Genomic DNA, 12,547 nt, shown 5'->3' with positions numbered 1-12,547 from the left:
CGGAACAGAAGTTAAGGTAAAAGGCTCTTTGCGATAAAAATATTAGGGACCTAATTATTCATAATAATACCGCTAATGTATAACTGACATAATTTTTCCAGTGATTGGTGTAATGACACATTTTTGAATGTGAGAGGTCTTTGACACTTTATAACAGCTTAGCACTCACATAGGAACAGAAAAGTTAATGCAGTGTTTAGTTGAAATTAGGGAAAAAACAGTCTGCCGCAATACTAAGTTCATTCATTTCCATTGAAAATTCTTTTCATTTCACAACTTGAGTTAATACAAAATAAAAACTGATATTTCACTTGCGTTACTTTGGTACACCTTGAGCGTATTTGATGTGTCACCCCCATTATGTCATTTGTGAGCTGTAGACAATACTGAGAAAAATTAAGAAACTCACTAATATGTAAAGTGATTCATGAACAGGGCTATGTGAAAATTTCTTAAATAAACACAAAGTCAAAGTAAATTTTAAATCAACGAAAGGTTTGTTTTCGCTTGCTGTGCTTTTTATAAGATTTTTTACCGGTTTTATTTATTTAACAGTTTTAACTGACTACGTCCAAACCGCAAGATCGAACCATACGAACAACATTTAAGACACTAAATGAAACAGTAATAAATGATGTTGTAGTTTCAAAGAGACCTAATTGTTTTATTTAATTACATAAAACTAGTCGTTAGCACGTGGAAAAATGCACGAAAATTCACCCTTCGTACATGCTTGCTGCATTGATGTATTGTACATCCTTTTTGTTATTTTTTGTCTGATTACATAAAAAAGAAAACTTCTACCTTCTTGTGATTTATGCCAAAAAATTAAGCAAAAATATCTGCCCCAAATTATTCGGTTCCTCAAGTTAACTTTTTAATTAATATTGGTTCCAAAACCTAAATTAAATCAATTTATTACAAAAATTATGAATAAGCTTACAATTCATTTTTTATTTTTGTATAATCCATTACATTAAATTTCGTTTCTCAAGTTTTCCGTGTTAAGAATAGGATGCTGCCGTTTTGTAAGACTATTAAAATCAAAATCAATAAACTCTAAGACATATGGTTTTCTTTTGTACACCAACTAATTTTACAAGACTTTTCTTACAAAATTCTTTTATTTTCATTGCATCGTCCACGCAGGAAGAAGTAACATTTTCTAGAACATATAGCAAAGTTTTTTAATTTACAATTGACGGATACAACTGCTGTTGCTTTCCTCAAATGTCAGACCGTCTGGACATTTTTGACATCCTATCTTTTTTCCATAATAGCAACTGACATAACGATGTGGATTCGTAGGATGTGCTATGTTACCGACAAGACTCGGCAACCGACTACAAACATCTGGACAAGACATTGCATCATCTCTCTTCCAGGTTTCAACATCATTATTGCCATGACCTCCGGAACAAGCATCTAAAAAAATATAGCTAGAGATCATTTTTTGCATCAAATAGAATTCTACCAATATATTATATATTGGGGCAGTGTATTATTTTACATATGTGGCAATTTAAAGGTATAAAAACTGTCATCAGGAAAAAAAATACAATTCACCAAAACTTATGTTAAATATATTGTTGTATATATTTTGTAAACTTTTTATAAACTAGTCAGTGGCCCGTTGAAAATTCACGGATTTGCCCGTTCTTTTCAAACCGCATAGCGTGCGTCTCGCTACTTTCGGTACCATTTTGCGTGACAGACGGACAGACGTATACGGGGTTATTATAGTGTAGATGTAATAAGTGCTTGTAATTCCCATATTAAATTTGCTTTTGTGAAAATCGCACCTGCAAACTGAACGTTTTTAGAAAGAAGGTTCCGTTATCACATAGTCACCACTTCTGTCAACATAATGAAATAAATTTGTTACTTGTTCGCACCTGTTAGGCTGTAAAGACATTGGTTACATTTTTCCACAAAATGTAACGACGCTGGCCAACAAGTTCTGCAGTAGGGTATACCATTTGCACATGTTAAAAAGTAATGAGAACTTCCTGAGTACCTGTAGTTACCATTCCATTTGCCAGTACACAAACAGTTGGGACCTAAAGAGCATAACAAAAGAATATCAATAGAGTTCTTAATTTCTCAATAGTTGGTTTTGAAATTGCAAATTAATTTTCTTACATTTTGGTTGGGAACTGGAATCAAAGGCTGAAAAGATATAATTTTTATAAAGTTACAACACAAAATAATATAGAGTTAACAAGTCTAACATTTTGACGTTATTTAAATCTTGAGCAAAATTCAAAATGAGAATAAATACACACCATTTCTTATTGAAAAATGATGTTGATCAATCGAAGGAGCACATTGTTCAAATGAGCATGATGGACTGGATTCATTCTCTGCAAGACAGTATCCGTTTATTCTGCAAGTTGATCTCTAAAAAGATATATTTAAATTTTCTAACTAATTTTTATTTTAGCTATTGTTGCTAAGAGCAGGCAGAAGTATACTTTTCAATTGAGTGTAAGTAAAGATACTTAAAAACTTAAAATTTCATGTTTTTTACCTTTAGTTGACAAGCAGCGGAAGTTGCATTACATTCAATGCATTTTGAATCGTAAACCACAAAAGTCTTCTTTTTTGTGCTAAAATGTGTTCCGTCATTTGAGAGCTGTACGCGGAATTCATTTGAAGACCTACCAGTATTCTTTGAGGGGTCACCAACCAAAATAAGAGGAGGAGATGGAAGAGTGCAAAATACTTCAGCGAAAGAAACAACAACAGCTTCAGTGGTAATAGAAGTGTTCCCATTCTATAAAACAGATACAGACGCAGAGTAAATAAAACTAGTAGTAATATAAAAAGTACAGTATTATAAAAGAGTTGCGCAAATTTGATTTGCAGAGAAAACACTCCTTCATTAAAATTTACAAATGCTCATTCTACCTTTGGCGTAAACTTGCAAAATACAGGACTTGATGTTCTGATATTGCTTCCCACAACACTGACTGTTAAACAACTTTTGGTTCGTCCATCACAAACTTCAACACCAGCAACCACACTCGGGGGTTTATCTGAGGGTAAGGCAAAAAAGAAGAGATAAATAGTGATTTATTCACAACCAGTAGATCTAGTTACAAGGCGGTTTCAAGAGACTTTTAGTAATGTAATTTAATCGTACAATTCCTATATATTTTACTTTTCATGAAAGAAAGGGTGTTATGAGTGTGTTTTTAAAGACGTCTTGTGCAAGATGTTGGTAGTTTTTGAATTAGACAAGGCAAAACAAGACAAGACAAATGGAAAGATAAGATTATAACAGTATGAAATTGCATGGAAAATAATTCTTTCCACATACTTCTCTCTATAGAGCAATCTTCTCCTTCAAACCCAAAACTGCAGAAACAAGTACTATTTATACATTGTCCTTTTTCACTGCAGTCATTTGGACAAATGCTGTTACCAACAGTAGCTGGTGGTATCAATGTTCCATTGTTGTTCCTCACCCAATATTTATTAACACCCTTCAATATAGTTTCCGTACACGATGACGTCATCGAGTCAATGATGGATTGGATATAGTCGTAAGAATCTGAAATCTAAAGGGATGTTTTAATTGTTGGAGTTTTAAAGGAAAATTGTAACGGATTGAGGATGTCGTTCAGGATTTCAAATCGCAAATACTCCCAAATTCTTGCTAACTTTAGTACTATAGCACTTTGAGTTATGAATGATTCCTATACATATGTTGTAAAAAGCAACAAACTTTTAAGAAGCAATGCTAATTTTTCAATATCAATCTTCCAATTGAACTTACCTGTACATCTGATACACATTCCCTACGAAATGTGTTAATGTCAAAATCTGTACCCAGTGTTATAGAACACTCTTTTCCTGATGTTGAATTCAAAATGGCGTTGTTACAAAATGCTTTAACTTGCGCTTCTGTTTTTCCACTGCTTGTTGGCCATGTTTTGGGAACGAAAGGTCGATCTGGTGGATCGTACTCATATATGGTGTCGTCTCCCTCGTCGGGAACAACAATGACGTTTGATACTGCCCGACGCTTTCGGCGATCACAATCGGAGAACGCTGTAATGTAAAAAAAAATAATAATAAAGGCAAAGGAATAATAGGAAAGCATTAAATCAAATTGGCACTATAAACGTTAATATATTTTTGACCTGGTAAAAATAAATCTTTACGAAAATATTCACTTTAAGGTGGATCATAAATAATTGACCTAAATTTAGCACAAGTAGTAGCTTGTGGAATCTTAGCAGCTTAAAGTTCTAGACTGTAAATTGCAAAAACAGATGGGTCTTACCTGCAGAAACGATAGTTTTAAAATTCGTTGAAGGTGTAAACGTTGGTTTTATAGCTATCCTTTCAATTCCACAGCTAGGTGTCACAACACCACCTCTCTTATGACAGATGCATAAGTTTGTGTCATTTAATTGGGTTGGTCGATCACAGGTCTTGTTTCCGCTTCGTTTGAAGAATAAACTAGTTCTGTTCCTTAATCTGCAAAAACCAAAGCATATTAATGATAAACAAGATGAATTCTTACTTACTTTACATAATTACATATTAGCGCTACAAATTGTCTATATAATGGCGGAGGCAGCTTTGGTGAAAGAAATTTCAACAAAATCATCTGCCGATATCCTTATTCCTTAACGCTTTTGTTACATGGTATCATAAATCCAAAGTAAAAGTGAGAAACAATAATTGCGTATTTTAATTAGCTAAAGATATTTTAAAGCAAAAGGACGTATAGACGTACAGGGCGTATAAAACTCAATCGACGAATAGATGTGTTGGGTGTGTGCATAAAAGTTGTATAATTAGACGTCGTTACAGAGGAGGATTTGAAAAAGAGTCTATCTGCATCTATTTTTGCGTGCGGTTTTTTAACTTGGCATACAGACCCGGGCGTCAATTGGAGAGATTAAATTTATTATATAGTATTTTTGTTTTGGAAAAAGACGTTTATCAGTCACTTAAAATAGCCATTAATCTGAATTTTCATCTGAATACCTTCAGTAAATGCAATTACTATTCCTGCTGAACGCAACTGCGATTGAGAAAAACATCTCTGAAATTTTTTTTATAGATAGTGAATAAATTGATCAAAAAGACTTCTTACTTCCAGCTGTTAACAAAAACAGAGTTAGCAGGATACGTTTGTTGATAAACAGTTTTTTCTTTCGATGTCATATCGTTGTTTATGTTCCCATCAAATGTCCCACACAAGCCTTCAACCTTCTTATAGTATATAGAAGGTACTTGAACGTAGATATTGGCGAAAGATGGACGGTTTGTTCTTCGGTGAACTTGGAAAATAATTGATGTTCCAGATGAAAATTCGATCTGTAAAATATCCCAACAATTACAAAATATGTGTTGTTGTTGAGGTTATATAAAATCTGTTCAATAACACATCTACTATACACCACAAAAAATCGTGAAATCGTGTTCTCTACCAAACTCTAAGGAAGGGTACTTAGAGTTTGGTGGAGAACACGATTTCACGATTTTTTCACAATTGCTCTTGACAAATTGTGTCATAATTCGATTAAGAAGTACAAATGAATTTGTTTCATCATGCCAATTGGTGAAAATGTTCTGAATTTGTAAAGAAATAATTTATTACAATTATATTAAATTCTAAGAAAAATATTAATGTTGGTGTTGGAAACAAACAAACCTGAAATCTAGTTGGATTAATTTCTTTTAACTTTGTTTCTGGAGACGGACGGTGCCCAGTTGGAAATCTAAATTTGGGTGCAACAGAATTGCACATATCAATTGCAACAATATCATCTTTCTCTTGGGCAGCTACAGCGCAGTTGCATGTCACTCCTTGTAAACAATCAAATGTTCTGATGTGGATCTAAAGCAACAAATATGTAGGTTTTAAAATTGCGGGTACATTCACTAAAGTAATCATAAAGGATTAAAATAACAAAAAGTTGTGTCATTAAATATGGAGTGTCTTTTCATTGTCACAATTTCTTTCAGCTGACGACCAATTACTGTCAGTGTGCAGATAAGTAATAAGGGAAATCCTACCAGGTTTGTAATTTCTATTCTTAACTATTCTTACCTTAAAGTTATTTTTACGACTTTGGGCTAACACGAAATCTCCAATGTTAAAAAAGGAATACCATTGCCTATCATACGTGCGAATGTAGGGGTCACCAGAAGATGAGCATGAAGCTGTTGTAACGCTTTGTGTTGTAACCTAAGTAAATTAGGTAATATGGAGATGTGTGACACTTTGCACGTTGAAGTATAATACATTTACGTTAAATCAGTGATAATGAAGCAGTGGCTATTACACATTCACGCGACGTAAAAACTCAACAGAACATAACGCAAAAACAAGTGTAATATGGACAGAATTTGTATCCTTTAATTAAGTGTACTTAAATTAAAACAAAATAAGACAAAATATAAACATAATTACCAATTACCTTTTTGTTTATAGTAAATAGAAAAAATAATGAAAAAAAGTAAGTCTAGAGACGATGCTCTATTTTGGTTTATCAGGAGGTTAAACCTTGCGAAGCTGGTGCTTATGAAAATAAAATTTCCTAGATTTTCCTTTTTTTATTTCCTAAATCTCCGCATCTTTATGACTGCACTGAAAATATGAATAAGTACAAAACAAAAATAATAAAGCAAGCAAAAAGAAACCTTACTTTGATTGGCTGAGAAGGTGCATGATTATGCCAATCAAACATGTTGGTTGGTTTACTAACAACTGGTGTAATTGTAACAGTAGTTTTACCATCATCAATGAAATCTTGAGTGGGATATATGAACAATTCTTGCATACTTGGTGAATTTGGTTTAAAGGACAGCATGCACGTGCTAAGTTGGACATCTAGTCCTTGATATGGGAATGAAATGGTCACTTCACAGTTCGTGCTACCATCAGCGCATATAATTGGAATAGTGGAAGTCACTTTTACTTTTGCAGCTTCTGAACTTTCAGTTATTGCGAATTCTCGAGGTTCAACCTGTAATAAAAAATGTTTTTTACCCTTTTTTTCTTTACTTTTCTTTACTTTTTTTCTGTTTTAAGGCCTTTGTATTTGAATTGACGCTGACCAAGGTCTTTGATTTGGCATAATTCATACAAAGGAACTTGCATTTAGGTGCACCTAAAAGTGCCAATAATGTCTCTTTGCCAACCATCTACACTTCGGAATATATTTTCAAGATTTAAATAATTTTAAAGCCCATAAAAATAGCTAACAAGTATTGAGGATTTGCCATAAAGATGGGAGCTTACCTTAATTCCAGCAAAGAACTTGTTACTCTCAAAAAAGCGACTTTTCGTATTAGATGTATTTGTATACCATGTTCGAACTTTGCAAGATATCTAGGAAATAAATTTTAATTTAATATTTAAAGCTTGTGTTTATTTTGTTTTAATTCTATTGCTCTATAAACTGTTACTTACTTCTGCTCCAAGTTGGTATAAACTTTGAAACACGTTCTCATTCATCAACAAAGATGTTTTCGAGTCATCGGAGAGAATTTCAGTTTTGTTGATTTTTGTATTCCCGTTGTACCACGTGATTTCATAAACACCTCTAGGATCAAGCATATCGTCATCAAGAGTGCAATTGAAAACTAAGCGATGATCTTGGGTAGTCGCTTTAACGACAGGATAACGATGAATTCTTGGGAAATTACCTGAAAGAAATAATTAAGTTTTTTACTTTTTGATGTTGTGGTGCATACTCAATTTCTGCTATTCACATCACGTGACATGACTTCATTGTTTTTATACCTTTACGAACTTTATTGTTTTGCTATGTATGCAACTTGGTACGTAGATTTCAATTACTTTTCTGGCAGCTCTTATTTTTTTATTTTTGTGTTGCAATGTTTTTCTTTTATTTTTATATTCACGTAAGCTTTAAAGTTACCATTTACTATTGGTAATTAAAATCTCACCTTCAGGTTGTATCACGCTGTATTTTTATTTGTATATTAGTGTTTTCTTCGGGGGGACTGTTATGTTATTGACTACAGCTCGTTTAATCATATGCTTCCGCTTCTAACTATTATTACTGTGTGGATAACTTAAAATGCATTGATTTTTTAATAGATCATATTTTGCTTCCAAGAGTCACGCTTAACTTCTGAGCCTATGTGTCCTCCATTGTAAGAATTTTCTGCCATTCTAAAATCTTGTTACTAACTTTAATAGACAAATATCTTACCTCCAGGTTCTCCCACTCTATATATCCACATTCCGTTCACACCTACATTTGATGTATCTACTAATTTGCTCACATTTGCCATGCGGTGCAATGGATGTCTGAAAAAATTTGATTTTGTCCTTTCTCCATCATTCCAGCCGACCTAATACAAGGATTTCATTGCTTAAAAAATTTAAAACAAGTTAAAGGTATTGTACCTGGCTTTCTTATCTCAGAAAATTAAGGAACTGCTAATATGGTTGCTTTGATATTTTCAAGAGTTTATTTAACCAACACTGCAAATCTGTTACTAAAATTGGTACGCTGTAGAAGTTCGCATTAAAAGAGGGCTGAAGTAAAATATATATAAACTAGTCGGTGACCCGTGGAAAAATCAATGGGTTCGCTTGTCCTTTTTATAGAGCATTGCGTGCGTCTCGCTAATTGCGGTACCATTTCGCGTGACAGACAGACACATGTATACGGGTATTATAATATGAATAAAGTGACATAATTTGCATGCTTTCCCTTACACTCATACATAAATAAACCTTGTCAGGTTAACATTTAGAGGCCTGTTCTATTTATAATTAATTCAATAATATATTTAGTCATTCATTCAACTTAAAGATCAAACTTCATACTCAACAAAGGATATTGTTGTAGCTCACGCTGCATATTAGGCGCAAACATTGCGTTCGTGTGACCGAACACAAGCTTAGGGCGGTTATAATCAATGCATTTGAATTCTCCACAGTAACAATAACTGATTATTCAAAATTGTCTATTCATACTTAAAAAAAACTTCCTCTTTGGCAGCTCATGTAGTGATTAAATCACATTAATTAGGAAATTTCAATTAAAAAATGACAATTAGTGGTTTAATTAATAGTTGCGAAAATCAAAAGTTGTTGCCTGGTGTAGTTTCGTTGTATTTTCTTCCTTTCAAACGAATAAAACTTAAAAGAGTGTATTGCATCTTCAAATTAAAAAAAATTAATACCTGCCTATCTATTTATGCATGGTGAATGATATCTATATTATTAATAACAGTATTTCGTCTGTGAGTCTCCACCAAAAACGCGATATATAAAGGACAGGCGACCCTGTGTATTTTTTCACGGATTAACAGCTAGCTGTAGAATATTTTGTACACGCAAGAATGTTTTAGTAGGGGAAACATTTCAATAGCTGCTTAGTCGATAAAAAAAAATTCCGGCTTACGGATGTCACTTTGGATAAATTGTCCAATTGATTGTAAAGAAAGAATGCATAGGTTTCTGTTGCGTCACATGCCAATGCAAGTTGGAAAGTCACTTTTGCCTTGAAGAAAGTAAATAGAACATAAACAGTCTAACAAATATATTGCAATAAAACAAAGCTAAATGAAATATTAATCATATTCAAGGGAAGAGGGAGAATATTCAAGTGATTATTTATAGTAAACTATAAAAATTGAACCTATTATTTATTGCAAGCAAAAGGTAACATGCGCAATTAGACTTCTTAGATTCTCACGAAACTTCTCACTTATTCTAGTCTTTTTTGAGCATTTTGCCGATACCAAACTTAATCAAGCCCCTTGTTGCCTCTTTCATCCTACTATAGACTTTTGTTCTATGAAAGGGGGAGAGAAGGGGCAAATATTCAAAGGGGTGGGATATTCGACTAAATCTTTAGATGGTATTCCAGGAATCCACGTTAAAATTGTGTTTGATGGTAGTTCCTAACTAAATAATAATATGAAAGTAAAATAAACGTAAATGAACTTACTCGTCTGTTACTATAAATATTTGTTTTGAACCATGTAACAACAAGCACGAAATGTGGTTGAAACGCTGTCCCTCTTCTTTGTAAGATTTCTCGTGAAGCTTTCTCCAGAGCTGATCCTGTTTTATGTACCTGATAGTATAACTTTCCAGCCCTATCTATAAAATCGAGGTCATTCCAAAATGGCGCAATCATGGCAACACCGTTGAGAGGAAAATCCTGTGACGTCCATCGATTAAACACTGTTTTTCCAAATGCAACATAGCCGTTTGTGGAGATCTAAATAAGAACGTTGTAAGGTGTATATTATGCAGGAGTTAGATATGTTGAAAGTGAAAAGAAAAAAGGGGGTAATGGCAAGCAGCAGATTTTTTTGTCTACAAAGCTGATACTTAAACTTCGTCTTATTTTGTTTATATTCTCTTTAGAAAAACAAATTAATTGCCATTGAAGTATCGATACCTAAATATTAATTAATATTCCACCTTCTTACATCCAACCTACTTTCAAAAGTGGGTTAAAGGACCAAAAACTCATTACATAATTAGTTAGCCCTCTTACCTGAACATCGGTGTTCTCAGTTCTGTTAAAAAATGGAATGTGAAGTGTTGTAATTTGATAAACGCCGTCATCATTTGGAACTTTTTGCGTGTTATTTTCTTTATCAATTATTACGATATCACCTGCTCCAAATGGAAAGAAATCGGAAACTGGAAGAGTCGACACTGTCAAAAATACTGCTGATAAAAGTAAAAACTTGATTGAAAAATCCGCCATGGTGAATTTTTCTTTACTGCCTCTTCGGTTTGCAGCCGATTAAGATGGTTATAGATGTCAGTGGTTTATATAGCTAGTAAAAGCGGAATATTTTTCCAGAGATATTAAAGTGCAATAGTGAATGGATCTGATTATTTTTTAATTGGGACGATAATAATATGAAACTAATTGGATTGCTATTGACGAGCACCTAATTTTTACGTTAATGTCCATCAATTTATTATTTCGACGTCAAAAGTTCTGCAATACAATCTCCATCATTTTTGCTTTCAGTTTTCACAAGAACACTGTATCTGTTTTTAAAATAGCTTTTTTAAATGGAATATACATTTTATATAGACCATATGAACTTCAAAGATGTGTACAAAGTTGCGTATCTTGATGTTGTTGCGTGGTTATAACTCTTGACTTGTACGCTATTATAAATAAACTTCTGCAAATAAATCAGCCAAACTTTTCTCGGCTTTCATTTTCTGTTGGTCTAAATTTTTAGAATAATTTGAATAATTATGGAATAAAACCTTTCTCGGGTTTTGAAAATAGGAAGGAAATTCCATTATGACCCTAAACGTTCTTTGGCTCAAATCTTCTCATTCTTTAAGTTTCTGTTACTTTTTTTGAGCTAAGGTTTATTTTTTTACCATTTCAATTGTCTTTTATGCAACTCACTAATTAGAAATAATATTAACCCCCATTTCGCTACCTGTAAATTATACTTGCAGTTTTCAAATGCCATGTCTTCCTTCACGATTTGTATGACATAAACGAATTAAAATAATTAGACTGTGGTATTTCTTCATTCTTTTAACTTTCGTGTGGTTAAGTTTCTGGTGTCAATACAACTGTTAGTTGTATTTCTGCCGGAAGTTTTTTGAGTGCCAACTCAATGTATTAAACAGAACAGAAATAATAAATGAAAGTAGTTGGTTTTATTGCACTGATTTAATCAGAATGAGTTCGGTAGTTTATATTGGTAATGCCAGATTGCTGCAAAAGGTTTTTAGTAAATCGAACTCTCATAATTGAACCTAGACAACCATGTGGGCTGAAAACTTGTCTAATACATCAATCCCTCACTTTTGTAGAGGACATTGTTTTCAATCAGTACAATGTGAATCGATCAAGGTGTAAATTTGTGACTTCCATACCAAAAGCAAATATCCACAACATCACCAGTTGCACTCCTACAAAATATTTTAAACCAATCGATAAGAATTTTACTGTATACGTCAGCTGCAGCATTCAAATTGTTTTGAAGTTGTAGTCAATGGACAAAGAGAAATTATGCCATGAAATGATCTATAAAAATCTATTTGAGTGATATAAAATATAATTTTACTTAGTGAAACAGGTTTTTGCTACAAAGTTTTTGGTAGAATCTGCAAAATGTTTCTTCAAATGAAGAAGTTTATATGGCCATAACATGTTCATTAGAATTTATCCATTCCGAGGATATCGGGTCACCTAAATTTTTAGAGACTTTTTCACAACATTTAAGTATTAACAACTTAAAAATTTGTATTGTCCGAAAATGTATCAAACAGGTGAACACGACTGAGGGCATTTTCTTTCACGGTATACAAAATGTTATACTTAATGATGTGCTATTATAACCACAAATTGCGATGTTTGGTTCGATCAGAAAATGACAGCGTTTATAGCAAAGTGGTTTCGGACAGACTTTTTTTAAATACTCAAAATGATGTTCACATCAAGAACAATGTCCTCGAATTCTCATAAAGTCTCGTTAAAAAATTTACATATTGTCAAAAATATTCTACACGTAGCAAAAGCTACTTGTTAAACTTTAAAAA

At 33.0% G+C, this 12,547-nt stretch overlaps 1 protein-coding gene across 1 annotated transcript; it reads right to left on the bottom strand.

The window, feature by feature from the left end:
* Window positions 1–304: 304 nt before the first annotated feature.
* On the bottom strand, window positions 305–11,125 carry LOC130638731 (uncharacterized). The gene is made up of 19 exons (XM_057447025.1): window positions 10,518–11,125; window positions 9,960–10,235; window positions 9,411–9,509; window positions 8,208–8,349; window positions 7,439–7,674; window positions 7,268–7,357; window positions 6,672–6,992; window positions 6,074–6,211; window positions 5,675–5,860; window positions 5,114–5,337; window positions 4,292–4,488; window positions 3,782–4,056; window positions 3,323–3,563; window positions 2,911–3,038; window positions 2,531–2,776; window positions 2,286–2,400; window positions 2,143–2,169; window positions 1,896–2,060; window positions 305–1,425 (listed from the first exon to the last, which is right to left on the bottom strand). The coding sequence occupies exons 1-19, from the start codon at window positions 10,731–10,733 to the stop codon at window positions 1,193–1,195; spliced, it is 3,555 nt and encodes a 1,184-aa protein (XP_057303008.1). The 5' UTR covers window positions 10,734–11,125; the 3' UTR covers window positions 305–1,192.
* Window positions 11,126–12,547: the final 1,422 nt, after the last annotated feature.

The sequence above is a fragment of the Hydractinia symbiolongicarpus genome, chromosome 1, assembly GCF_029227915.1.
Source record: "Hydractinia symbiolongicarpus strain clone_291-10 chromosome 1, HSymV2.1, whole genome shotgun sequence".
NCBI classification, from domain to species: Eukaryota; Metazoa; Cnidaria; class Hydrozoa; order Anthoathecata; family Hydractiniidae; genus Hydractinia; species Hydractinia symbiolongicarpus.
The sequence above is the reverse complement of the archived record's forward strand: the minus strand, read 5'-3'. Positions and strand labels throughout refer to the sequence as shown.

Coding starts and splice junctions, on each gene's coding strand:
- LOC130638731 (XM_057447025.1), bottom strand. CDS start 10,733: ATGGCGGATTTTTCAATCAAGTTTTTACTTTTATCAGCAGTATTTTTG. Junction 6,212..6,671: donor CACCTTCTCAGCCAATCAAA/GTAAGGTTTCTT, acceptor TAATTTACTTAG/GTTACAACACAAAGCGTTAC. Junction 2,170..2,285: donor TCATTTTTCAATAAGAAATG/GTGTGTATTTAT, acceptor ATATCTTTTCAG/CCTTTGATTCCAGTTCCCAA.